The 27,307-nt window shown below is 36.2% G+C and overlaps 1 protein-coding gene across 8 annotated transcripts; it reads right to left on the reverse strand.

Annotated features, from left to right (window-relative positions):
- Nucleotides 1-121: 121 nt before the first annotated feature.
- On the reverse strand, nt 122-27,307 carry LOC113696166 (transcription factor IIIB 60 kDa subunit). Of its 8 annotated transcripts, none has more exons than XM_027215539.2 (20): nt 27,076-27,283; nt 26,878-26,953; nt 26,305-26,386; nt 24,725-24,800; nt 24,061-24,146; nt 23,901-23,977; nt 20,840-20,896; nt 19,690-19,802; nt 19,128-19,207; nt 18,907-18,993; nt 18,362-18,442; nt 17,810-17,977; nt 17,581-17,724; nt 16,203-16,275; nt 15,985-16,106; nt 14,084-14,164; nt 8,600-8,737; nt 6,209-6,298; nt 2,801-2,854; nt 122-421 (listed from the first exon to the last, which is right to left on the reverse strand). In XM_027215539.2, the coding sequence occupies exons 2-20, from the start codon at nt 26,937-26,939 to the stop codon at nt 212-214; spliced, it is 1,881 nt and encodes a 626-aa protein (XP_027071340.1). In that variant the 5' UTR covers nt 26,940-26,953; nt 27,076-27,283; the 3' UTR covers nt 122-211. The 8 variants fall into 8 exon arrangements, with proteins under 8 accessions (XP_027071340.1, XP_071911891.1, XP_071911892.1 ...); XM_027215541.2 differs by lacking the exon at nt 122-421 and adding an exon at nt 762-1,038; XM_072055790.1 differs by lacking the exon at nt 24,725-24,800 and having other exon boundaries at nt 27,076-27,307.

Raw genomic sequence — 27,307 nt, forward strand, 5'->3', positions numbered from 1 at the left:
CAACACGGCTTATATAGGACACAACACTAGAAAGCAGAGAAAACGGAGCATATATATTGAACAGTAAAGAAAAAAAGATGAATTATGAACAACAAAATTCTGTAATGTTTGCTGCAGCACATCAAACAACTATGACAAGGTTTTATTACGTCTTTTTATTTTTAATTTTGGCGTTGAAAAGAAAGGAAAAAATTTATAATCAATTCATCTCTTAATAATGGCTATCATCAAAAGTATCATCATAAGCATACTCTTCTTGTACATCGTCATAATATACACCCAGATTATCTTCGCCTTCAGTGGCACAATCTGCTTCCCAATTATCATCCAAAGCAGGACTCCTGCAATCATCTGGCAATTTATCATCACCGGGAGTAGCAGCAATCGCTGATCGAGTTCGCTTTGAGTTGTCTGGGACAACCTGTTCAAACAAACGTATTCATACATGAATATACTTAAGGCAGGAATATGACAAAGATGAACCTGTTTACTGTCTTGCTCTTCTTCATGTAGTGTTAGGTTCTAAAGCCCGTAATAGCATATTTTACCCTCTTCCGCTGTTTTGTTTGCATACTTGGAAGACACTGAAGAGATTCATCATTACGCACAACCATTAAATTTTATATCTTTATCATATCATCCACCAGAATTAAGCTTGACTCTTTAGTTCACTTCACTTCTTTTAATTTGCAGAAAAATGAGTTGGCTGACACAAATAGGTGAATGAAAAAATGCCTTCCTATGATGCTATAACAGCAGCATAACATCAACCGACGATAAAATGTCATCTTTAAGGAATCGTTGCTCTCCTTTACACAGTAGAATTTGCCTTCTTGCTGAAAAATCAGATAGTCCTGGACCGACTTTATCGAGTAGCACCCCCAGTGTATGGGGAAAAAGAAAAGGAGTTCACAAATCTTTTGAGAATTATTGTCCCAAAGATATAAATATTCAGTGGGTTCAAAATGACAGAAAAGCATGAGCAGGGAGGACTGCATCATCAACTTATACCTTGACCATGTTTGTCATTATGCTCCACTGGAAATGGAGATGAATCAACATGTCAGAAAAATGCATCATACTTTCCTAACAATTTATGTATCACATAGCTGATGAGGTAGTTCAATTCACATTATATATTGGAATTCAGTAAAGAAACTAGAACAGGACTGAAAGGTGGACCTTTTTGCATACTACATTTGTCATGTGATGATCAGAAGTTCAATAAAAGATGCCACCCTTTTTTTTTTTAGCCATCTCATTTTATATAAGGTGAAAGACTTAGGTTAAGTACCAATAGAAAACAGCAGAGAATATTAGGGCATCAAAGATTCATAGTACTGTAAGAACTTCTCTAATGAATTTGATCAATTCTAAAGCATCTTTACATGTGCCAAATATTACGTGAAGCTAGTGAGTAATTACAAGGACCAGGAGTAGGCATATCAGGCGTGACAAGCTAGTAGTCATGATGCAGATATTCGTTGTCGGATTAGCCACAAGATCAACAGTAGGATCATCACAACCGAAGCTTTAGAAAATTGACAGAATGTACAGCAACTTATGAACCCCGACATAGTGAATGACAGAAAAACTTCCAACACAAAACAGATTTATTTTTTCTACTTAAAAATTAAGCAGTAGGCAAAAGGTTTACGCCAGCACAGGTTGCGATTTCTATATTAAGTTTGTCCATTGACATTATAAGGCCAACTGACACAACTAACATATCACTTCAACCTGAAGCCGAACAATTTGCTCCTTGAAATGTTTGGCAGATTAGTTGTACCATCAAACTATTGAATATGAAGAGTCAATAGAGTATCACTAAATGGAGATGAATAATGTGAAAAGCTCTTGACTTGCACTGTAAAACTGAATCCTGCATGTTTCACATCTGACACATTGAAGTTTTCCATGTGATCTTTCAATACATTTGACATTTTCAAGGCAGATTGACAGAAATAATAAATTACTTCAGCCCGATGATGAATATTTTTTCCTGGAATGGTTGCTTCGAACATCTGACATACATGTGGCGAAATACTGGAAAAATAATGCTATCACATTGAAGAAAGGCATCCAGAAAGGTGGTGAATAAAGTCATCAAAAGTCTTGCCCTTGGTAACCTTTTAGGTTCAAGGTCTTATATCTGGGTAATGCACATGAATTGACTCAAAGTTGAGGGGGCAAAAGGTTTAGCATCCCCTACCACCAGACTGCAAGCAGTATAGAATGGCAAAATGTGCAAAATCTTTTAATGAAAATTTTTAATGTGCAAAATCTTTTATGACAAGTCTATCCAGAGGAACCTACTTTTTTCTCCTTTCTTTCTCATATACGTTTCATTCTTCAGCCTCCACCAATATTCATATTTAGAGGTTTACAATCGAAGATGGTGATCCATTATAGATCTTGGTGATGGAGAGGGCACAAAAGACCAAGATCCCCAATTCTCCAACAAGCAGACACCAAACAAGGTGATTTTTCCAAATTTAAGATTGACGCCACTGATTAGATATTATGTCTCAGTTTAGTATGTATTCGAAAACCCCAAGCTCAGTAAATATATTTGTCACCAAGCTGCCAGCTTGATGATTTTCCAATGGTCATACTCTACTTACTGAATTATGTACTCTCATTAAAAAAAAAAATTAAAAAAAAAAAACTATAGCTAGAACAGCAACATGCCAGATTGTTGGATACGCAAATAAGATTAAAGAGAAGGAAAACTACAACTAAAAGAGCAGCATATCCTATTGATGGATCAGGAAATGAGGAAAAGAGAAGAAAAACATACAGATTCTTCAAAAAGTTTGTCCAGAACATCATAGTTGATTTTAGAACTCAATCTCTGCAATACAAGAACAACGATGTGCATTAGTTCACAAATAAAGTAAGATACTCTAAGTAATGTCCAATAAGACAGATAAACAACAAAACAAAAAGGCCCAATATTTCGGTAGAATGAAGTGGATTAGTTTACGCTAAAGGTCATGTATAATGAATTTCACAAAAATTTTAATATAATGTAGTTTGCACCAAAAACATCATTCTTAAAGGCTGTAATATAGCCCCTGTTGACTACATACATTAAAAATTGCAACCTGTTTCCTATCAGTTTCATGAAGATTATAGAAACAAGCTGTTGAGTTAGGCATTATTATTCTCCTAAACTTTTGAATAGAAACCCTCAAAGTTCTTATTTTAAGCTTCAGGAAAGAATGACAGCTAATGGAACCAGTGATTTGAACCTAATTAGTAGATGATCTCAAGATCCACTAAATTAATGAGCAAAAAATCATGTGTAGAGATTCAAAAATAAATAAGAATTCAAGTGTAGAGGATGAATTCTCCACCAACTGGTACGTCTAGGCTATCAACCAGATTAAACAATTTGTACCAAGATTATTCTTCTCCAAACCAAAGTCAATCCCTCATTTCAAATTCATAGCGTGTGTGACTATCAAGGACCAGTAGCATTTTGCAATTAAAGTGGCAAGCAAAACATGTTGACGAAATACAACTTGTTCTTTCCTTTTTCCTTGCTCCATGACCTTCTGTACTTTGCCTATCTGTTTAAGGGATCAAGTTGCATAATTGTCTCAACATTCCAATTGTACATTGGTTTCTTAAATAATGACCACTCCTCCATGATTAAGAAACTCGTACAATCATCAAGAACTAACATCCAATAAATGCCTTTGATTATGGACCATCAAATGGATAAAACAGACTAAGGTTGCAAATTAAGGCAGCTGACATCCATTTCAACCAAAGCCTGTTGATTGCCCTCCAGTCCTGCCACGTCCTGATGCGACCAACAGTTATCTTGTTTGTTTTGAATTATTTTAGATTTATTTTAAGAGTTTTATATGCATTGGATCTGTTTAAATTTTAGAGTCTAGTAGGAAGCTACTCCTTCTTGGTCATCCTTTAAGGATTAGAATTTAAGTTGGATTATGACTTCGAATAATAAGGGAAGGACTCTGTCAATAAAAGGGGGCTCAGTTGTATGTTTCAGTTAAGCCTTTTGTCAATCAAAACTCGAGAATTTGCAGAGAGCTTTCAAGCTTCAATTCTGCCTTTGCTCTTTTATTTTCTTCCCCAATTACCTTAGCTGGAAATCATCAACATTTCCCATTTGCTACATCATGTCTGCTATTACAAGCACTAGTGCAGTGAAATACACAACTGGGAAACAGAAATTGGACAAACAAGAACTCCAAAGACAACTCATAATGGAAGTCTAATTCATTTGTTAAGATTTTTATAAGTTAATGTTCATTTTGGGTCAGTGAAGGCAGGAGTACTCTCATTGGTATAAAGGTAAAAAGAAACCCATTCCTTAAAACATATATGTTGAGGAGATGAACTAAAAATACACTTAAAGCTAACTTTATGATTTCTGGTCCGCATTAAGCTACTCAAAACCTTAGCCAGACTAAGCTAACATTACTAGCTAATACTAAATTTTAGTGAATGAGCATATATCCAGCACATGTTTCTTGTTGTTACTACTCTTTAGCTTCTCTTGCTCTGCACCAAAACAGCTTTCACTCTTCTTTGTAATAGCAGTGTTTCTCTTTGCTATGAAAGATACTGGTGAATCAGCAGACCAAGAGATTTTTGTGGCCACTTGAAGGCTAGTTTATTTATCAGCAAATTTACAGAAGTGTAATGCATAGCAGCACATCTCATCATGTGGAAAACCCACCAGTTAGTACTTGTCACACTTAAGATGCTAAATTTACAATGGAATTATCTTCATACAGCCCAACCCCAAAGGTGATTCAATACATATATCGTAAAAGAATAAAATGTCAACCTCCAACCAAACAAAACACTTTTTGTTGATGGACCTTCCAAAAAAATTGAGCACATAAAAATAAAATAAAAAAGAGTCAAGGAATTGACATAACTCCAAAAAAATGTGCTTACCTAGGTTTCCACGGGGATATGTATAACAGGAATTTTTTATCTTCATCTGGTTCATGTACATGCCACTCTCATGTGCTAATGACAGTTTAATTTGATCAAGAACAGGCTATGGTGTCTCCAAACACTACAAGTTCGTTTGTTTAACTAAATGTTATTTGAATATCTGAACCTCAACTAGAAGACCCTTAGATGTTCTTCAGCTTTTCAAACTAATCAATACTCCCATTCTTTAGTACTTCTGAGCGCTTTTATCAAATAAGTAGCTGACTGCATAGACTCAAGATGTACAAAATAGATAGCTGTATTATAATGGACAATGATCTGAAGAAAAACCTAGAGTAAATTAGGAAACTGGGAAATAGTCCTTAGAGCATCTCAATGTTCTGAATGCTGAAGCCTAATTAAACATGACCAAAAAGGCATACTGCTTATAAAGGAAAAAACACTTGACATGAGGAAAAAAAAAATCATGCAGACCCCCAAAGGAAAATAGACAAGAAGTGTCACAACTTGGACGTCAAAGGATGGAGGTTATATTCTAACAAACTACAGCAGACCTTTTTTGCAGATAATTGGAAATATAGAAAGAAAATTTTCATTGAATAAATTCCAACTACAAGTATGAAGGGAGAATGGCTTACCAAAAAAAAATGTGCTGTTTATGTGGTACTTACAGAAACTGCAGACAACGAGCTAATAGTGTGCAAGACTTGACAAAACAGACAAGAATATGGTACTTAACAACTGAACGAGTTCTTATCTACTTCAATGATTCTTTCTAGAAACAAGGACTCAAGTTCCTAAATCACTATACTTCATAGTCTGAAAGAATCTTCAAATCCTGAAACATCTCCTCTATCTTTTTTTTTTCCAAGCTTCCCTAGAAACACTAAATATGCTGTTACCAGCACTCATCTTTGATTGGTTTGACTTCTGCTACTTGGACAACATGCTAATGTAACTAATTCTGAGACACACGTTGAAAGTTATTTGTCTTCCAATAATTGTTAGAAAATTTCAGTCTAAGTTGAACATTTAATCGCCTATATAAAACTATTTAGCGACTCCCCCAGTGTACACTGTCTCTACAAAAGTGAGTATACATATCATCAGAAGACATTTCTATTTTCTTGTATAACTATATAGCTCTATGGCAGAAACAAACTGACAGCACCAAAAATGGTTCCAGTTTCAATATAAAGAAATCTCTGATAAACAATAAAAATTTGAAACAATCAATATGGTATTCCTACATTTCCTTGTGTACCTTTCTAGTCAACATTTGTCTCGTGGCCTCTGCAGCTGTTTGAGCAGGACCCAAATTCCTCAGTTCTGCTGCTCGTTTTTGTTGTCTCTCCTGCAAATGACAGCAAAGCATGATATATAATTTTTCAAATCACAATAAAAACAAAGTACTCAGCACTTTATAAAAGAGAAAAGGTAACTATACCACATCCAGAAATATTAAATACAGAAAATGCAACAGAGAAAAACAGAATGTAATGATCTGCCACTTCTTGGAACACGGGGAAATTCAAAATCATTTGCTGAAGAAAGTTCATATACTTTTTCTTTAAAGTGATAAAAAGAAGAGGGAGGATTATTGAGTGGAAATGCTCCTCTGATAAGAAGAAAAGAGAGCTATAGTAAGATTGTTTCCATATTTCTTTGCCTAAATTATCCACACTAAAAAATATAAAAATTTACTGCAGTTGGAGCATCCTGACTGTCTCAAATTTGAAGAGGCTATCATCTGTGGTTTTACAAACTTACACATCAAATGACTACATGGACAAATGCCTTTCCAGGCTTTCTCAATTTAAGTGGATCAGCACAGCTAATTTATTAGAGCCAACTTTGTCCTCTCAAATGACTACATGCACCATCTTTGTCCTCTCAACCACATAAATCTCGTAATAAACATGAAGCTAGCAGTTGCAATGTCCACATCCAATAATGTAGCCCCGAATCAACTCATTGATTTAAGTACCTTGGGATGGTTTAGGTCAAAAACAACTCCACCATAGATTACTTGTTCAGACTTAAACTACAGTTCTTATTCTGCATATTTTATCAGCACTAGATCTTTAAACATATGAATTTAATGCATGTGTCAGTGTAGGAAATTTAATGAAAATCCCAAAAATTGTGGCCAATGGCCATATGCATTTTGTAGTTTACATACAAAATGTAGATGTATCAAAATTTTAATAACCCCACCCAAAGTGGAGATGGATTAGCATTAAATAACCAAACATAAAGCTCATGTAGGACAAAGCCAAAATTCGAGTATAACAGGGTCAGAAGTAGCAATACATCAAGTCTCTCTTCATGCAAAATCAATGAGAAGAAGACAATGGAGTGACACTTGGTAGATTTCTAAGCCAAAATGCTGGTACTAGAAAACTGAGGATTGGATTCTCCAGGAACTATTAAATTGATGATTAGCAACATTTCACACCAGATTAACAATCGGCAATCTTTTTCAAAGTCTTCATGGCAATTGGTGCATAACTGTTCAATCAGGAAATGACAATACTCAAATTTTTCATGCATCAAATATGTGAGATTGTTACAATGGCATAATGCTTACTAAGAGCTAAATTTAAGTTTAGGCCAATGTGTAGAAGTTGCTAGGCTAGTTTGTTAATTCAATGGCTAGGATAACAGCAGAAGAATCAGAAAAAATCAGTCAACATCTCTACCTAACAGATCATAACTACAGTAGGTAGCCTGGATATATAGAACAAATTAGTTCTCATACTTATAACTAGGGTAAATTTTACTTTGGCCTCCAGTGGTTTGGCACCTTTTCACCTAACCTTCTTATGGTTTCAAAAACTATAAATAGCACCCCTCACCCTGGCTGGAAGAAAGTGTCAAAGTAACTGGAAGAGTCCTCTATAAGAGAACCAGCTGAAATCTCAAGATTACCCCAATCAAAAAACTAAATTGACTGTAGTTAAAAAATAATTCCCTCTACAAAAAAGATCCCCATTGAAAAGCAGCAGACAAGTTTACCCCCACTGAAAGACTAAAATGACTGTAGCAGCCAAGATATATAAGTGTAGGGTGATTACACTTTAGCCCCTTGTGATTTAACTCTTTTTTACTTAACCCTCCTATAGTTTCTGTTATGCATAGAACAAATAATTCTTGTCTTGACAATTGGGGTACTCTCGACATTTCAGTTGGCTCCACTATGGAGGACAACTCCATCACTTTGACACTTTAGTCCAAAGCACGGGGGGCTTATGTATAGCTTTTGAAAACCATAGAACGGTTATGTGAACAAGCACTAAACAACAGGGAGCTAAATTGTAGTTTACTCTTTTAATTAGCATATGTCAGCATCATGGAATCCCATAACAGAAACAAGTCAGATCCTTGTACGCTCACCCTTCTTAAATATGACACATTAGATATATAGGCATGCTGTAGAAATCGTCAGAAAACTCTAAATTCAGCCTGGGAGAATATCATTTAAGTGAAGCATACAGCATAAACAAGGGACAAGAACAAAAGACACGGCTGAATGCATACTTAGTTGAAATGACTCAGAAAGTCAATAATCACAAATAGTAGACATTCACAGGAGGTTTCAAAAGTCTAACATAAAGAAACTTTATGAATTATAAAAGAATTTTTGAAACACTACCTTTCTAGATTTTGCCACAGCTGCTGAAGCTGCTGCAGCAAGCTTCTGTGCAGCTTGCATATCCTCAGAACAGTTCTGCAAATTCGCCTCAAAAGCTTTCCTTGCAGCTTCTGCAGCTGCTTCCTTGGCTGCTTGCTCCTGTATCAGTTGACACCAGAAATTTCTAATATGTACCAATGAAAGTTACTTTCTGGTGAAAATTTTGCTAAATGTGGTAATATAAGAGGCAAACCTCCAAAGAATAATTGCAAAAATTAAATAACATGATAAAAATAGCGATTAATTTTGAGAGGATTACTGGTCCAAGATTCTCGGAAATTTGTTTCACACTTACACTCTAATATAGACATAAATCTGCATGCAACATTTTGATAGAAAATATAATAACCAAAAGCTGCTTCTTTAGACCAAAACATTAATTTTCCACGAAGACATATAAAAATTATATCTTGACCGTTTTAAAACTTCAGAAGGATAATTCTTGTAATAATGCTCCAAAATATTCTTAGAGAGCTAGAGATATAGAAAGGTCATTTAAAATATTTGTATACTGTTACAGATTGTAGGCTGATTTGTAGGGATTAGATAGCTGATTTGTGGGGATTAGATAGTTACAGATGTAGGCTGATTTGTAGGGATTAGATAGCTGATTTGTAGGGATTAGATAAGTTACAGATTGTAGGCTGATCTGTAGGCTAAATAATAGGAACTAGATATGTCTATACTTGTATATATACCGTTATGATTGATGAATAAAAGGAAAGGAAAATTCATTCCCTTTTTCTGAGTTTAACATGGTATCAGCGCAGTTCTGTGTAGAGCAGTTCTGTTCATAAGTTTTTTTTGAGAAAAAAAAAAAAAAAAATTTTCTGGGCTGTTGGGCGTGAGGGAGGCTGCTGCCATATTCAAGGTGCAGGCGTTAAAGGTTCCTCTAAAGACACCGCCAACTCAGGGAGGTACGTTTTTGGGTCAACATCGATCTAGGTGTGGGACCTGGCTACGACAGGTTCTCTTGTGGGTAATCTGTTATCTTGTTGAATTTTCTTAGCAATTATGTCTGACAAAAAGACTGGAGTTTCTGATATAGTTCCGTTGGTTTCAAAAATCACGGAACACAAATTAAATGGAATTAATTTTCTTGATTGGAACCATACTATTGAATTATATCTACTCAGTATTTCTATGGATGGTCATCTGACCGATGATCCACCTACGGATGACTCTAGACTGTCTTGGGTGAGAGAAGATGCTCGCTTGTATATACAAATTCGTAATTCTATTGATAGTGAGGTGGTGGGCCTGGTTACCCATTGTAAGACAGTGAAACAGTTAATGAACTATTTGCAGTTCTTATATTCGGGAAAAGGAAACTTCTCTCGTATCTATGATGTTTGCAAGGATTTTTACAGGGCAGATAAAGGAGATAAGTCTCTCACCAGTTATTTTATGGACTTCAAGAAAACATATGAAGAGCTCAATATGCTGCTTCCCTTCAGTATCAATGTGGAGGAACAACGGAATCAGCGAGAGAAGATGGCTGTTATGAGTTTTCTCGCCGGTCTTCCGTCTGAATTTGAGACTGCCAAATCTCAAATTCTTTCCGGATCAGAAATTTCCTGTCTAGAAGATGCTTTTCGAAGGATTCTTCGTACAGAGAATACGTTACCTGTTCTATCCACTCAGCCTAACAGTGTTCTTATTAGCCGTACTACCACATTTGATTCAGGAAGACAACACTACAAGAGTAGTGGCAACAGTAAGAGCATGGGGTCGGGGTCCAACAACTCTGATAAAATTACTGAAAATCGTGGAAAGGAGCAAGGAGAAATTGTATGTCACTACTGTCATAAACCAGGACATATCAAGCGGGACTGTCGAAAGCTACAGTATAAGAAAGCTCAATTTGCACATGTTGCATCTAGTTCTGAGACCTCTGAAAAGTCTGTTACAATCTCTGCAGATGAGTATGCCAGATTGACTCAGTTTCACGAAACAGTGAAACAGCCATCCGGTCGTGTTACTGCACTTGTTGAGACAGGTAAACCCAATACATGCCTTGTTTCCTCTTCTCCAAAATGGGTCATTGATTCTGGTGCTACAGATCACATGACAGGTAATCCCAATTTACTTTCTAACTTTCAGCCACATAAATCTATCACTCCTGTTACTTTAGCCGATGGTTCAACATCCAGTGTTATTGGGTCTGGAACCACTAAACCTACATCATCTCTCCATTTGTCATCTGTTCTGAGTCTACCACGACTATCGTTTAATCTGATTTCTGTCAGCAAACTTACTCGTGCCCTTAATTGTTGTGTCTCATTTTTTCCTGGTTCTTGTGTATTTCAGGATCTCATGACGAAGAAGATTATTGGTAAGGGACATGAGTCTGACGGTCTCTACATTCTTGATACACAGAAACCAGGGTCTATAGCCTGTGCTGGAACAGTCTCTCCTCTTGAAGAACACTGTCGATTGGGTCATCCTTCGCTTTCTATGTTAAAGCAACTTTGTCCTCAGCTTTCGAACATTACTTCATTAGATTGTGAGTCGTGTCAGTTTGCTAAACACCATCGTCTTAGTTCTAGTCCTAGAATCAATAAACGAGCTACTGCTCCCTTTGAGTTAGTCCATTCCGATGTTTGGGGTCCTTGTCCGGTGACTTCTAAAACTGGTTTCAGATATTTTGTTACCTTTGTTGATGATTATTCTAGAATGACATGGCTTTATTTGATGAAAAATCGCTCAGAATTATTCTTTCACTTTTCTTCCTTTTGTGCTGAAATACGAACCCAATTTGGTAAACCAGTACAAATTTTAAGAAGTGATAATGCAAAAGAATATGTTTCAGGAAATTTTCAGAAATACATGCTTGAGCAGGGTATTCTCCATCAAACTTCTTGCGTTGACACCCCTTCTCAAAATGGGGTTGCTGAGAGAAAGAATAGACATCTTCTTGAAACTTCTCGAGCCTTGTTATTTCAAATGAAGGTTTCTAAATGCTTCTGGGCTGATGCTGTATCTACTGCTTGTTTTCTAATCAATCGTATGCCTTCCTCTGTTTTATCTGGTAATACTCCTTTACACACTCTATTCCCGAATAGACAATTGTTTCCTATAGAACCAAAGATATTCGGGTGTACTTGTTTTGTTCGGGATGTTCGTCCTCAAGTTACAAAACTTGATCCTAAGTCCTTAAAGTGTATATTCCTGGGTTATTCCCGTGTACAAAAAGGGTATCGTTGTTATTGTCCTAGTCTTGGTAAGTATCTTGTGTCTGCCGATGTCACTTTTTTGGAACAAACACCTTTCTCCTCATCTTCAGGTTCTGTGAGTCCGGGGGAGGATGATGATTTGTTAATCTATAGTGTCATACCAAATTTGGATTCGCCTCCCTCTACACCAGTTAAGCCTCCCATCAAATACACCTACTCGCGTCGCCCACATCTGCCCAGTTCTGACTTGGTCCTGGAGTCTCCAACATCATGTCCTGATGAACCAGTATCTTCGTCATCAGATCCGACTACCAATGATGATCTTGATCTCCCTATTGCTCAAAGAAAAGGTAAACGTGCATGTACTTATCCAATCTCTTCAGTTGTTTCCTACAATCATTTGTCTTCCTCTTCTCGTGCTTTTCTTACATCCCTAGACACTATTTCTGTACCCAAAACTGTTCAAGAGGCATTAGCTCATTCCGGATGGCGGAATGCTATGATTGAGGAAATGAATGCTCTAGATGTCAATGGTACGTGGACTTTAGTTACCCTACCTGCAGGTAAACGAGCTATTGGATGTAAATGGGTGTTTACGGTCAAAATGAATCCTGATGGTTCCATTTCTCGATTGAAAGCTAGACTTGTTGCTAAAGGATATGCTCAGACTTATGGCGTGGACTATCATGATACTTTTTCTCCTGTAGCTAAACTTGCTTCTATCAGGTTATTTATCTCCCTTGCAGCAGCTTATGACTGGCCTCTGCATCAATTAGACATCAAGAATGCCTTTCTTCATGGTGATCTTCAGGAGGAGGTCTATATGGAGCAACCACCAGGTTTTGTTGCTCCAGGGGAGTATGGGAAAGTCTGTCGTCTGAACAAATCTCTATATGGTTTGAAACAGAGTCCTCGGGCTTGGTTTGGAAAATTTAGCCAAGCTCTTGAAAAGTTTGGGATGCAAAAGAGCAAGTCCGATCATTCTGTTTTCTATAAACAATCTCATGGGGGTATTATTCTGTTAGTTGTATATGTGGATGATATTGTCATCACAGGTAGTGACCCTAGAGGAATTTCGTCTCTGAAGTCCTTTCTTACTACTCAGTTCCATACCCAAGACTTGGGGATGTTAAAGTATTTCTTGGGAGTTGAAGTTAGCAGGAGTAAGAAAGGAATCTTCCTATCTCAGAGGAAGTATGTGCTTGATTTACTGATGGAGTCGGGAAAATTGGGTGCTAAACCATGTAGTACCCCAATGGTTCCTAATTTACAGTTAACCAAAGAAGGTGAGTTGTTTGCAGATCCTGAGAGGTATAGAAGACTTATTGGAAAGTTGAATTATCTTACTGTGACACGTCCTGATATTGCTTATTCAGTGAGTGTGCTGAGCCAGTACATGTCATCACCAACTATTGACCATTGGAAAGCAGCAGAACAAGTTTTACACTATTTAAAAGGTGCTCCTGGACGTGGTATCCTATATGGCAATTATGGTCATACTAGGATCGAATGTTTCTCAGATTCTGATTGGGCAGGGTGTAAGGAAGATAGGAGATCTACTTCAGGATATTGTGTTTTTGTTGGGGGAAATTTGGTTTCATGGAAGAGTAAGAAACAGAATGTAGTCTCACGATCAAGTGCAGAAGCTGAATACAGAGCTATGGCAAAGTCTGTGTGTGAAATCATATGGGTATATCAGCTCCTGAGTGAAGTAGGAATTAAGGTCTCGGTACCTGCAAAGCTACGATGTGATAATCAAGCTGCACTTCACATTGCTTCTAATCCAGTCTTTCATGAACGAACGAAACATATTGAGATTGATTGTCACTTCATTCGTGAAAAGATCCAACAGGGTTTGATCACTACAGGTTATGTGAAGACTGGGGAACAATTAGGTGATATATTCACAAAATCTCTTAACAGGGTCCGTACTGATTATCTATGTAACAAGTTGGGCATGATTGATATCTATGCTCCAACTTGAGGGGGAGTGTTACAGATTGTAGGCTGATTTGTAGGGATTAGATAGCTGATTTGTGGGGATTAGATAGTTACAGATGTAGGCTGATTTGTAGGGATTAGATAGCTGATTTGTAGGGATTAGATAAGTTACAGATTGTAGGCTGATCTGTAGGCTAAATAATAGGAACTAGATATGTCTATACTTGTATATATACCGTTATGATTGATGAATAAAAGGAAAGGAAAATTCATTCCCTTTTTCTGAGTTTAACATATACATTGCTCTGAATAACAAATTCAACATCACCTCAAGATATTCTTTATTCATTTCCTCCCAAATAATCTTCTTGTAGTGCTTCTCCTCCTCATTGTGAAGGTACCCATCCACCTGCCCAAAGTTGCCATGGGGAAGTAAGAATATTTTATAACTCCAAAGTGCAAATATTTGACAAAGTGAGGAAGACCAAAAATCATATCTGACAGACTATTCTTGCTTATATATCAAGGGACAAAAGCCAAAGAGAGGAGAAAAAAAAGAAGAAAAGAGAAGAAAAGGGGCATCAGGGTGGAAATGATACTATGCAAAAGCAGGGGTGTTAAAGAATGAGAAAGTACATGTCTCAGCTTGTTACTCGATAAAACACGTGACAGCAAGTTATACGTGTCCGCCAACAATATAGAAAAATTTTGAAACTAGCAATTCCGGTATCAAGTAGTGAAGTAACTTCATAATTATTTTGTAAGCAACATGTGATCACAAATAGAGCCAAAAATAAGGTAAGATGAAATAAGCATATTGCCAAAGATGAAATAGGGTTATTAGGATCAACCAGAAAGAGGTTGCATGCCTTAGAATCAGTAACAAATACAGATCTTCAGAACAACATTAAAGTCATAAAGTCAGAACGGTAAACATTGCATAATAGCCACTTAGGATGAAGCAGCACAGATAAATGTTGAACAAGGTTGCTATGAACTAGTTTACATCACTCATTCAAACCATTAATCTGTAGGACGTCTCCTATACAATATCTTCCACGAAAATAACCGGTGCACCATGAGACCCACTAAAAAGGGAAAGAAAAGTATCTGAGTTTGAACACCAGAATTAAATGTAAAGAATAAAAGAAGGCGTGTAGCCTTTTATGGAAGGTTAATAGAATAAGCAGAGCTTTTCTGCAAAATGCATTACATGAAACAAATGGAAACACTGATTTTTCACGAAAGCACATTTTGGAGGCAGATCTCAAAATAAAAAATAAAAAGTTTTCTAGATGGGAAGCTCAGGTTCACAGAAATTTTTTCTGAAGATTGCAAATTGAGGAGAAAGAAATATATTAATTGGTATTTTATGTGCAAGAAAACCTACAATCTGGCTCTGTTATAATGTTGGAAGATTCCTGCAGAACCGTATGCCTTAGGGACCCTTTTGAGTGAGCCAGAACACACAGGGGATGGGGCAAAAGACTGCTCAAATGTTGGGGCACGTCCACAAGAAGAGAGAAGGTATCTCTGATTCTTGAGTATGCTTTTGTGTGTTATCCTGTTTCCTTTGTGGTATTTTTGAAATTTTTTTGGACTGAGAGAAGTAAAAGAAAGTTTTTCAAACAGGAGATTTTAATGAACAACAAGCGAGTGCAGAGTTTTCAAATACTCTAGTCTGTTATCAATAAACTACCCGGCACAGAGTAGTTGCCAATTTTGCCAATTAAGAGACTATGTGAGAATGAGTCTGGTTCACATCCTTTTAGCGGGTGGCACCCATAGGGGACCTTGAAAATATAACACAACCTATCAATATTTATGCTTCTAAGAAAGACTTGGAAATTTTACATTTGAATTGGAAATAAAGAAAGTCAGGTGCTAACCAGTCCGTTGCAAGAGACTAGCAAAAAAAAGGGCACTTCTACACCTCTACAACTGTTCCTAGTCTGTAGAGAACTACAATTTTGTATTCACATAACAAAGCTGTGCCCACAGCTGATGCCTATTTTACATATCCACTTATGATTACAATCAAGCTCAAAAAACAAAATTAACTAAATCAATAATTTTACTAGATGAATGTATTCCCAAAGTCAGCCTCCATTTATTTCTATCCAACGTGTCAATTGTCCTTTTCTTTCTAATTCTAGAACAAAATCACAATGATAAACCAGCAAACGAATGGTTCCATTTGAAGAATCTCAATAAGGAAAAGTTACAAACCTCAAGATCGTCAATATCAGAAAAGCTTTCTGATTCATTGCAGCCATCAGGAGTTCCAGAGTCCATAACAGTCAAATTATTTTCATCACTTTCCTGATTGGATGGAATCCGAGAGACAGCACCTAAAATTATGAGACAAAAGTGATCATTTTATGTGTTCAGCAGCAGATATTCGACTTTAAAATGACGTCCCCTAGCTAAAGAAAATGCTTCAGTACCTATTGCTTCAGACTCTGTTAGCTGTGAATTTTCAATTCCACTGCCATTCTGGATTTTCCCTTCTTTGACAGACTAATGACAAAAAAGAGGAGAATATTTAAAAGAAAAAGAAAAGATTCCGAATAAATAAGGGTTAAGATCAACAAAATACTGAAAGCAATATTAAAAGGCAAATTGAGATTTTTACTGAGAAGATGCATTGACCCATCTATGCATCTCTCTCCAAGAAAAGTTTCTATGCACAGAGCTTAGTATGACAAACTATCAATCAGACTAACAGCATGAAAATCATACAGAAAGACACCACATTAAAAGAGAGATTTCACAATGGTATAACCGATTGTTCTAGCTATAGTAATCAAATGACAAAACACAAGAAATAAATTTGGTTTTTCCAAAACAAAAAGGACTTGCTATTACGAGCAAGTTTTGTAATCACCATTACTGCATCTCACATATGCCATCAGAAATGAGGCACCATTTAAGGTGAAATTAATTCTATTTTTTCTCTAGACCATCGATTTCGTTATACAGCTCCACAAATTTACCTGCATACATTCTGCTAGTTCCTTAAATGAAAGAAAAACCAGCATGTCATGATGTTCTGACACCTAATGGAAACCTGATTCTGTATTCCTGGTGGATTTCAGTTTTCTAATGGTTTAAAATCATTTTGATGCAAAATTTCATGTCAATGAAATGTCAGAATGGCTACCACATCTCTACAGTTTATTAAAATAAACATAAAATTTGATCTGAAAGGTATGGTCTAATCTGTAGTGCAAAACTAGATCTAATTTATCGATGTTCATTCACACAACTTCCACCAGAACAAGAAATTGAAGATTCTAGTCTGAACAAATATAGTTATGCTAATGAATCTTCCACGGTCATGAAAGACAACAGATATTTGTTTAAAAAGGAAAACTCTTCACTGTGCTAGTGCCAAATGTCCTGTTATATGCAAGCTCCAAAGGAAACATTATTCTTCCTTTTGATTGTTGGTATACTCTTAACATCCATCCTGTAATGCATATGGGATCCAAAGAACTCATAGACAGCCAACACAATTAATGACCAAAATTTCAACCAAGTGCATGGAGCATGAGATTATCCTAACTTTATCATTCCAGGTAATATGAGTACCTAAAGAGCACAATAAAATCCATTATATGAGGATCCCTGAGATTAAAGCACCTAATGTTAACAGCTTGAGTCAGAACATTAGAGTAATGTCCCTAAAAATGGCAATGTTTCCACTCTAATTAGTATTCAGCCTAATCAATCTACTCCATGTTTCAAGGATTTGTACCATGGACACAATTCAATGACCTCTAAAAGGTCGCAGAAAAAAAACTATGAAAAGATCATAATTACATTCAAATCTTTATTGTTGTTTTCATCTGATGTTATAGTGCAATTTGTACAAGCAGCTTCCTTGGCCAATAGCCTTTCTCTTTCAGCCCGTTGAAAAGCTGGAGGCTCTGATCCACCATCAAGTCCTCCAGAAAGTTGAACGAACTGCATAAAAAAATAGGTATAAATACAAGCAACAATTTCAAATTGACCATATTGGAAATGATAGGTGAAAGAAGCAAGTACTTACATCACTATAGCAACTTTCACAAAGTCCATGGGCAAAGGGAGGCTTGCCACTGCCCTTATGTTCACATAGCAATTCAGCTTTCTCAGATACTTGTGACCCAGAGAATAGTTGTTTATTTAACCTCTCTTCTTTCTCAAGCTCCTCTGCTCTCATGTTGAACTCCTCAATCTATTATTAACATTTATAAAAGCATGACAAAAGAATTGAACCATTTCAAATCAATAAAAATATGAAAAGGAAAGCGAGTGGAATCTAATAATGAATAGAAAATACCAACATCTATAGCAGGCATGAAGCAGAAGTTACGAGAAAATTGCTAACTTGTGTCTAGACAATGGTACAAATGTATAATTTCTGAATGATGTTTTAGTTGTTGTAAAGGACATAAATAGTAGCATGCATGGCAGCCTGCCATGTTTTCCTAGCAACAAGAATTGGGGTATACAATACTTGTCCATGTAATGAGATCTTAAAAACAATTTAAAGCTCTTGCAATTAATAAAGTTGTAAATTCTCAACATCAGCGGTAGTAGAACTGTAAACAGTACAAACCGTTAAACTCCCAGACTCTGTATTCTCAAATTCAATCAACCGCTTTGTCAATGTTGCTTCACAAACATGTACAACCTTTATCTGGAGACAATCAAACAATTTTGTTGCATAAATGACATACAAGATACAAAATAAAAATTGAAATAGAATTACATTAGCTGGAGCTTTCCATAATAGTAGTAAGGAAAATAAGGAAGTTAAAAATTGTAAAATGTTGGATGGAAGAATGAAACGCAACACACAAGCATCAGCTGAGCATAAAAATTTATGTGCAAATACCAAGAAATAAGAACAATTTTCAAGCCAAAAACTGAATGAAGGGAATAATCTACTAGAAACTGTAGAACAGGTTCAAGGATGACGACACATACTAAAAAGGTATGCTACTAAAGACACTGATTCTGCAAACCCATGATTTAAGCAGTAGAAGATTTACAACTTTAACACAAGAAGTTGAAAGTTGCACCCCACAAAACATATTTAGATCCAGGTAAGACACATCATATCGTCAAATCAAAGTAGAATACCAGTTGATTTTGACTTACTATGTCTGATTTTGAACACTTAAGTCCATGTGAAAGAGCAGATATGTAGAGTGCTGCTCCACACAGCCCACTTGGTTTTCTCCCAGTCTGATAGCAATTTAAAAATCATTGTCACAACTGGGTAATTGTCGCATCATTACCAGTGACACTCACTTGCAATTCGCATTAGTAAGGGTCAAGGTAACAAATAAAACTTACACATGTAAAATGTGATATCAAACCTGCATCCAATCTCGTTTCATGCTAGCAACAATATGAAGTGCAGTCCTGGAAACAATAGGCTTTCTTCCACCAAATAGACCTATAATAGAGATGGTTAATGATGCTCTAGGTTGACTTCATCTTTTAGTACAGCAAAAAGGCATTAAAATGATATGTAATTTTGAGTTAAAATATTCTTTAATCTATTTCTTAACTTCATCTCCACAATTATCCTTATCAAACATTGTGCCATTGCATCATTTCCCTTGTACAAATTTCATATTTGTTTACTAATCCTACTTGAGAATTGTCATACAAGTGATCAAAGCTTTCAATACAGAAAAACACTCTTTTCAGGGAATGTCTTTCTTTTCTTGCCCCATTAAGCATCAGGCAGCTGCCAGAAGGGAGCAAAAGAAGACATTATAAAGGATATGATTCTGATGGTTTCAAAAATTTTATAAATTTCCAATCTTGTTCTTGAAAGATGGCTAATTTAAACAAGGTTAAGAGATCACAAACATTAAAAAAGTGAACAGAATAAGTAGAAAACAGAAAACAATAGATGCAAAAGTTACTTACGGTCAGTGAACCTATGAATGAAAAGACTAGGGTCCACAGGTTTTTGAACAATTGGGTGTTCTTCCAGGCTTAGAAGTTTACAAAGCTGCAAAAACACAGCACCTAGAATATAACTGCAACAAAAAAATAACCAGTCAATGACTTTGCAGCATATCGACATAATAGCCTGAGGATTTCAGTCACTCACACAGTCCCAAAAATCTCTATAAACAACCATCACTGCCTCTTTCACAAAATGGATATTTCAGACATTGGACCATAGAAAACAGCAAGAATAATATATTGAAAGATTTAAACAATGTTTCTTAATGAAATGTAAGCCTCAAACTGCTAAAACTTTCAATAACAAGTTATTTGACATCTCAATGGTAAACAAGAAGCAATTCCTAATGAAGGGGAGGGATGGGTTGGGTGGTAAAGTGGGAGCAATTTTAAGTAGAATGTCCTGGGTTCAAGACGTCCCACTTACAAAAAAAAAAAAAATTTTAAAAAGTCTATATATACAAGCTACGGATAAATAAAAAGCAATTCCTAATGATACAGACATTAGTCAGTAGCATTTTCAGATTTCCCCTTAAACTGAAAATAACAACTGTCAAATAGGATAAATAACAGAAATGTGAATGCAGGATGTACAAGCTACGGATGAGAACTAACCAATTAGATTTATATCAAATTCCAGATTCTGTCCACTTCCAAGCTTGAGCTGACCTTCCAATTTTAAACTCGATGAGATCCACTAATTTGCAATTTCTGTTGCCAGTCATATCGCTCTTCCCCCAGACAAGTGCAACTTTCAATTGTTTGTATTTTTAATGCTTGAGGCAAACAATATAAGCAACCACACAAGAGAAAAGATCACAGGGATTATTGCCTTCCCTTCACCCATTCTTTTGATCAAACGTAAATTCAAACCCCAATATGACAGCTACTTTAAGGAGAAGCCCACAAAAAAGTAAAAAGGTACCCCATTAATTATGTGAAACCAAAACGCCATTATAAATTTAGCCTAGATGATTCAAGCTAATCAAAACATGTCCACAGATCTGATTGCAGAAGCCACTAAAATCTCGATGGATCAAGGTGCAAATAATGTGACTAAATAGAAGATAATGCCCTGGAAATGTCAAGAGTGAAAAAGATTGCTTACACATTTATCCTCAAGTATTCTGAGAAGTCAATGAGAAGGTAAGGCTTTTTGTTTTCCCTGCAAAAGGAAAAAAGATATATAGATTAAATATTGCATATCAGGATCTAAATTTGGATGTTCACACCTAGGGCTGTTAAACAAAACAAGCAGCTTGAAAACTTGATTGAGCTCGACTCGATAAGGCTCAAACTCAGCTCGTCAATTTTAGTAAATGAGTCGAGTTCGAGCTAGAAATTTACTTGATTAATTAACGAGCCGAGTAAGCTCGAATTGTTTATTATTCGAGTAGCTCGCTTGGGCTCGATAAGGAAGGGCATATATGTCATTTCACAAGTCAAAAGAATAGAAACTGAAAAATTACAGGTTTTTATTGTGATCAATTCGCACGATCTCGAGCTCGAGCTCATGTGAGCTCGGCTCCTTTGTGATAAACTAGTTGAGCTCAAGCTCAAGCTCAAGCTCGAGTCACATGTCCCATTTGGCGAGCCGAGTCGAGCACACTTCAAGGCTTGTCCGCTTAGTTGAGCAAGCTCGAGCCTGGCTCGAGCTAAGCACGAGTTGAGCTCGGCAGTCAAATACTCGGCTCGATTAACAGCACTATTCACACCATACGTAAATCTAAGTGTCTTAGAAAAGGAGGACAGCAACTACAGTTCATATTATCAAACAACCATGTGCATTATTTCTCTGTGGCATATAAAATAGCAAGTCATAATTGCAATCTCAAACAGAAAAGACATCTCATATTTTGTCATGTCCGAGACCAGGAGTTTACAAGAAAATTTAAAGCAACTGCTAAAGGGCTATCAAGAGATGTTAAAGTAATTAAAGGATAGCATAGGTTTTAAGAATTGAAATATTTTCCATTGACCTCCCAGTAGCAAAGGCTGATCCTGTTCTTTTGGCAAGGATTCACCTGGAATTCTTTAAAAAGATTGATGATGTAATAAGCCACTATATAATTTCATCTAGTAGCATTAAAAATCTGTTTGACAGGATATGTTCCCCACATAGTGGAAAGTCAGGTGGAGTTACAGTATCTATTTTCTCTCATATACTATTCTGACATATCAAAAGATCATGTCACATGGACCAAATTTTAAGCATAACGCATGCATGTAAAACTGGCATTAAAGGCAAGGCAGTCAGTACAGGTTAATGACTACCTAACAATTCCTGTTGATTAGTTATATAAAAGAAGGTTCAATATCTTAGGTATAGAATACTATTTTCCCTCTTTTCACAAATTTGAACTACATATTCTGCTATATAGAGATCAAGGAAGATATTTTATTCATGCAATCATTGCTATGGACGGAAATGAGATCCAATACACAGGAGGAAAGTCCCTATATTTCCATTTTTGTTTCTGTTTTGGATCATTTCCTTTTATGCCCTGCACCAAGGAGAATGAGCTAGATATATTGCCACCATAATTTCCTTTTAATCAACTGAAAAACATAAAATCCATTTGCTAAATGGAATCATCTCTTCTCTTTATAAGTAGCAATTGGGTAGCAGATGTTGCCGTCGTAGAACTAAAATGAAGTAAAAAAATTTATTTATCCTTCATTCAAACTCATTTTACTCTTTCATGCAGCACATAAAAGTAAAAAATGATTCTCGTAAGTTTTACATATACTGACAGTATCTCGATTCCTCATAAATAACTGGATATTCCAAAAAAGCATGTTATCACGTAGATAATGTATTACACAAGGATAAATCTTTTATTTGACCTTGAAGTCTCAAAAGCGTTCAATGTCCAAGGGTCAAAAGGAGTTTAGGCAACAGATCTAGAGAGACAAACAGTTAGCAGAGAAGAAGTATAATGTTAAAAGGGAGTTGCTTTGATTCTAAAACATGACATTGTCTATAACCAAATATTAAGAATATAATTTTGTCTTGTCATTTATCAACTGAGTTTTAAGCAAGATTAAAGAGCTCAATTCATCTATTTCCTAATGCCTACTCATACTGTAATGACTTTTTGATCCCAATTCAACTACCTTTTATTAAATGACTTTTCGTACCCGATTTGGCCAACTTCAACCTTTCACTGCAGCTTCTCACTTTTGTCAGTTTTGCGGAACTAACTGTCACAAGGATGCAAATAGGGGCGGAAAAGTGCATACATTTTGGGAAAGGTTGCTATCATGTTTGGACGTCTTAAAAGGGAAGTAGTAATTCAAATCAGGCCAGAGCGATTTTAAAAAAAAACTACAGTCTTAAAATAAGTATTGAAAAGAAAAATAAAAACTTTCTACTCTCTTGAATGAAAAAAGACCATGCAACAAATGCAAGTTTACTAAGTTGGTCTTGCATCCTAGGTGCTATGCGTGAAATTAATTTATGCAGGTTAAAAACAATTTTCCACGAGGTTTAGATTTATTCAACATAAACTTTATTGCTGAAGGTTGGGAAGCAAGCAAAAAAGTCTCAAGGTTTGAAAGGAGAAGAAAACATTTATCTGACAACTACCCTTCCATAAAAGGGGTTGTGGATACTACTGTATGAACATCAGACGCTGGATATCTCATGTGCAGACTTGTTGAAGTAGTATTTCTGTGAGTACTCGTAATGGGATGATGCAGAAAATTTTTTATTCAAACATTAGTTGGTCATGTATTAGCAGATGGTATATATATGGGTCCTCGATGTATTGCCACTAGAAATCAAGACATTGAACTTGCAAATTTCATGTTCTATCAAGGCAAGCCTCAGGGTCAGTCCTGGAGGCAACAATGACTGATATAGCCAACTACAAAAACATCCATGAACAGAAGTCCCCAAAGTATACCTATATCTCTGTTTTGTATGATACCAGAGATGATATTACTCTTTATACATGACTTCTACTTATAGTCGTCCTCCTCTCTCAATGAAGAAATGCTATATTTTCTGCTCAACTTCAAAAACATAACAGACAAAAAGCATTTCTCTTCTTCATCCTAAAGATTTCCATCTACTGTCCATGATAAGCCTTTCGTAAGGGATAATTTTTCCATTTTTATCAGAAAAATGGTTCAAGAAACAAAATGTTTTCAGATCAATTCCTCACCGACATGCAATATAAAGACAAGCAGCCTCAACTTGCTCTTTTCTGCGGCCCCTTGTGAAATTCCGCTCAACTGCAATCTGAAGTTTGGTATTTGTTAAATTCCAAAACAACAATAAAGTCTAGCATTTTCCGAAAAAGAGTCTCAATAGAAAAGCCATACTGTATAAAAGGCCAGAGCTGGGCGAGATATAGAATCACCACCATCAATACCCAAGGCATACATTATACTTTCTATACCATTATATGCTGCAAAGACAAAAGAAATCAGACAGCCGATGGGTGGATCTTGTTTAGCTTCCAGATCAATGACCACGGTGCATGAAGAAGATGATAAGAAGCACACAAATCATGCCTTTATTTGTTACTCTACTCTTTGTGTTTTTATTTCTGACTAATAGAAAGAAAGATAAAACAAGTGATAAACCTAACCAACAAAAGTTCCAAGTCATCCAGTTCACCATGTGCTAGTGTGATACCACATTTTACTCTCTATGATTAGGTCACCACATGCATGCATCTGAATGCCTCACATTTAAGGCTACTTTTGGAATATTATTTGGATGTTAAAATGGTTTTCCAATGAGTGCACCTTCTGTTTACTTCCATGCATTGAACCTTGTACTGCATAATTATACCTTTGTAAAAATGAATTTGACATGTTTGTTTTTTCCTGATTCAGAAAACAAAAGGCAAGTAATCCATAAATTTAGATACCTGTAATAGACAAGCACATCCACAAACCACACCAATCAAAGAGAGTACCTAAAGAAGTGCCTAAATCTCATCCTTCGAATAAGTGAATGAGAAAGAAACAGAAAATATACCTCCAGCCAATATTCTTTCACGTGATGCTGAGTAATCACTTTGAACAGTCTTCACATAATTTCCTGACAATTGACTCTAGAAATAAACTTAAGTTAGCCTAAGTAGGTGATAGTGGATCAATTTAATAACAGTCACCTCTCCACTATTCATGGTTTCTACAAGTAGAATTTCCTTAATCCGTTCTCTATTTCAATTCTTGTTTCTCTTCTAGTTTGCCTACCAAAAATCTATAACTGATTTCCATTATAACAGTGTGAAGGATGAACCAGATAGAGGTATCCACACCCAATTTTACCAAGGACCAGGACCAGACTACTTAGGTTCCTCCAGTTAAGCTCAGGCCCAGGCTCAAGCCTCTTGAACAGACATTCAGGTCAAGTTTGGATTCCATGACATCAATCCAGCCAGTTAACACACCAAATGAGTATGGTAATATTATTGATCGTTAAATCTTCTCTATGGTCTTTTCTTTAGCCTACCAAGGGTTCAGTAACATAATTAGCCCTTTGAAACTGAGGCCACTTCTTACATTATTGTACTTGTAAGCAATCCTGAATCATCTTTCATTTCTGACTCTGCATGATATTGACCTGAAAGTTCATAAGACTGGAGCCAATCAGTCTAATGATTATTTTTACACCTTCAGCTTTATTCCCTTTACTGATCAGAAGCTGGTCTGGAAGCCTATCAAACGATGGACTTTAATGTGAATTCGACTTGCAAATCTTTACAGCAAAGTCATAGTTGTGTCCAGTGGCATAAAGTTGTTTGATATAAAGGTTTCTGTTCCATGATTTGCTTACATTCTATGGTTGGTCTGGAGGGATAAACTGTTCTCTCTGACTAGAATGAAAACTGGGGTATGGTAGATAACTACACCTGTTTACTGTGTCGTTCAACAAATGAAACAGTATATTACTGTTTTTCATTGTAAATTTTCTTGTCAGATTTGGAGATAGGTGCAAGCTCTGAGTTTACTTTATAGAGGTGCTTCTCAATGGACAGATAAAATCTGATTGGTGGTGTACATGAATGCAGATTAGCCCTAACAGTGGCTGTTTATCAAGTATCTCATCCTAGGGATCGTGTAATCTGTCAAAGGATTAACAGGCCTTGCTCTGTTGTGTTTCAAAGAGTGATAAATGAAGTTAAGTTCCCACTGATGAATTTCACTAGAGTGGAGCATCGCAAGAGGAATTGGGAGCTGAGTATCAGTTGGGATTTGGATCAGCAAATCCTGTTAGTTTTCTCTGTACTCAGTAATCATTCTTTGCTTTCATAGTTTTGCTCTTAGTAGGTTTATGCTTGTAAACTGCAGTTCTGCTGTACTTATGGTCGCTTACCCCTTAGTTGCTCTTCTAATCATAAAGCTAACTCTTTTTGGTGTTAAAAAAAAAAAGAAAGAAAAATGATTTGTTCTTACAAGTATAATGCAGACTAAGCATATCAAATCGAGAGGCCATAATAGTCGAATGAGAATTGAATAACATAAACAGACAACAAAGACATTACAATGCTCAAAGATTTCACAGAACTGAAAATCATAAACTAAGCCCAATGCCGTGAAAAGGAAGCACACCTGTCCAGCTGCATTCTTTGAAAAGGTGGGTTCGCTAGAAAAATTATCCTCATCAAGAACTCGTCCACATAATGAACAACATCTACCGATTAAAAAATTAGACCAATTAGATGACAGTTTAAGCAGTCCTTTCCCAGGCACCAAAATCATTATCATCAAGAACTCATCCAAAATGTGAACAACAACAACGCATAAAACAAAACTTAAACTTTAAAATGTCAATAAAAAGGGCCCACCAAAATTGGTCCTCATCATGAACACATCGCAAAAATGAATAATATCTACATATAAACAATTGAAACAATAAGATAACAACAAAAAACAGCGGCCCTCTGAAAAGTACCAAAATCATTCTCATCAAGAACTTGTCCACCGAATCAACAGCAGGATTGAAACAATAAGAATGACACTATCGAAACATTCCTCTTCAGATCACACAATCCTCTATCTTCCAAACATCAATAATCTAGATGAGCCCTAATAGACATCCATATGTACAAAATAGTAAATCATCAAAAAAAATTAGTAAAAGGGTTTAAGAAATGAGCAAATTTAGGATTAAAAAGGCCTTACATCTTGCCATCAACATAGTCTGGCCGCTGAATATTTTTTGCACAATTACTGCACCAAACCATTCTTCTTCAGCAATCTGAAGAACCCATTAAACCAAAACCAAATGTCGATCAATCAAATCAAATTGAAATCAAAATGCAAACAGTATAATCATCGTTAAAGAATACTATAATTGTTGTCGGACAAAATGACACGAACCTTTGCAGGGTGAATATGATTGATACCTCAGCTTTTGATATCTAAAACAAGTGAGAAAATTTTCTGTTTTGGCTCTCAAGGATTGCCATCTGACGGATGGGGTTTTAGGGTTTTAAATTCGCTGATGGACCAGGACAGAGCAATGAAGCCTAGAGGAGCCAAGGTGGGGAACGAGCGAGGCAAAGTTTAACTGTAAAAGGGATGGAGGGAAAGTCTCTTGCTGCTTTGCAGT

Source organism: Coffea arabica, chromosome 6e, assembly GCF_036785885.1.
Source record: "Coffea arabica cultivar ET-39 chromosome 6e, Coffea Arabica ET-39 HiFi, whole genome shotgun sequence".
NCBI classification, from domain to species: domain Eukaryota; kingdom Viridiplantae; phylum Streptophyta; class Magnoliopsida; order Gentianales; family Rubiaceae; genus Coffea; species Coffea arabica.

What these genes read in the sequence shown, in the direction of transcription:
- LOC113696166 (XM_027215539.2), bottom strand. Translation starts at nt 26,939, where the DNA reads ATGGTTTGGTGCAGTAATTGTGCAAAAAATATTCAGCGGCCAGACTAT. An exon ending in GACTATGTTGATGGCAAGAT is followed by an intron (nt 26,387 to 26,877) that starts GTAAGGCCTTTT and finishes TTTAATCGGTAG; the next exon opens with ATGTTGTTCATTATGTGGAC. An exon ending in CTGATATTGACGATCTTGAG is followed by an intron (nt 14,165 to 15,984) that starts GTTTGTAACTTT and finishes AACTTTGGGCAG; the next exon opens with GTGGATGGGTACCTTCACAA.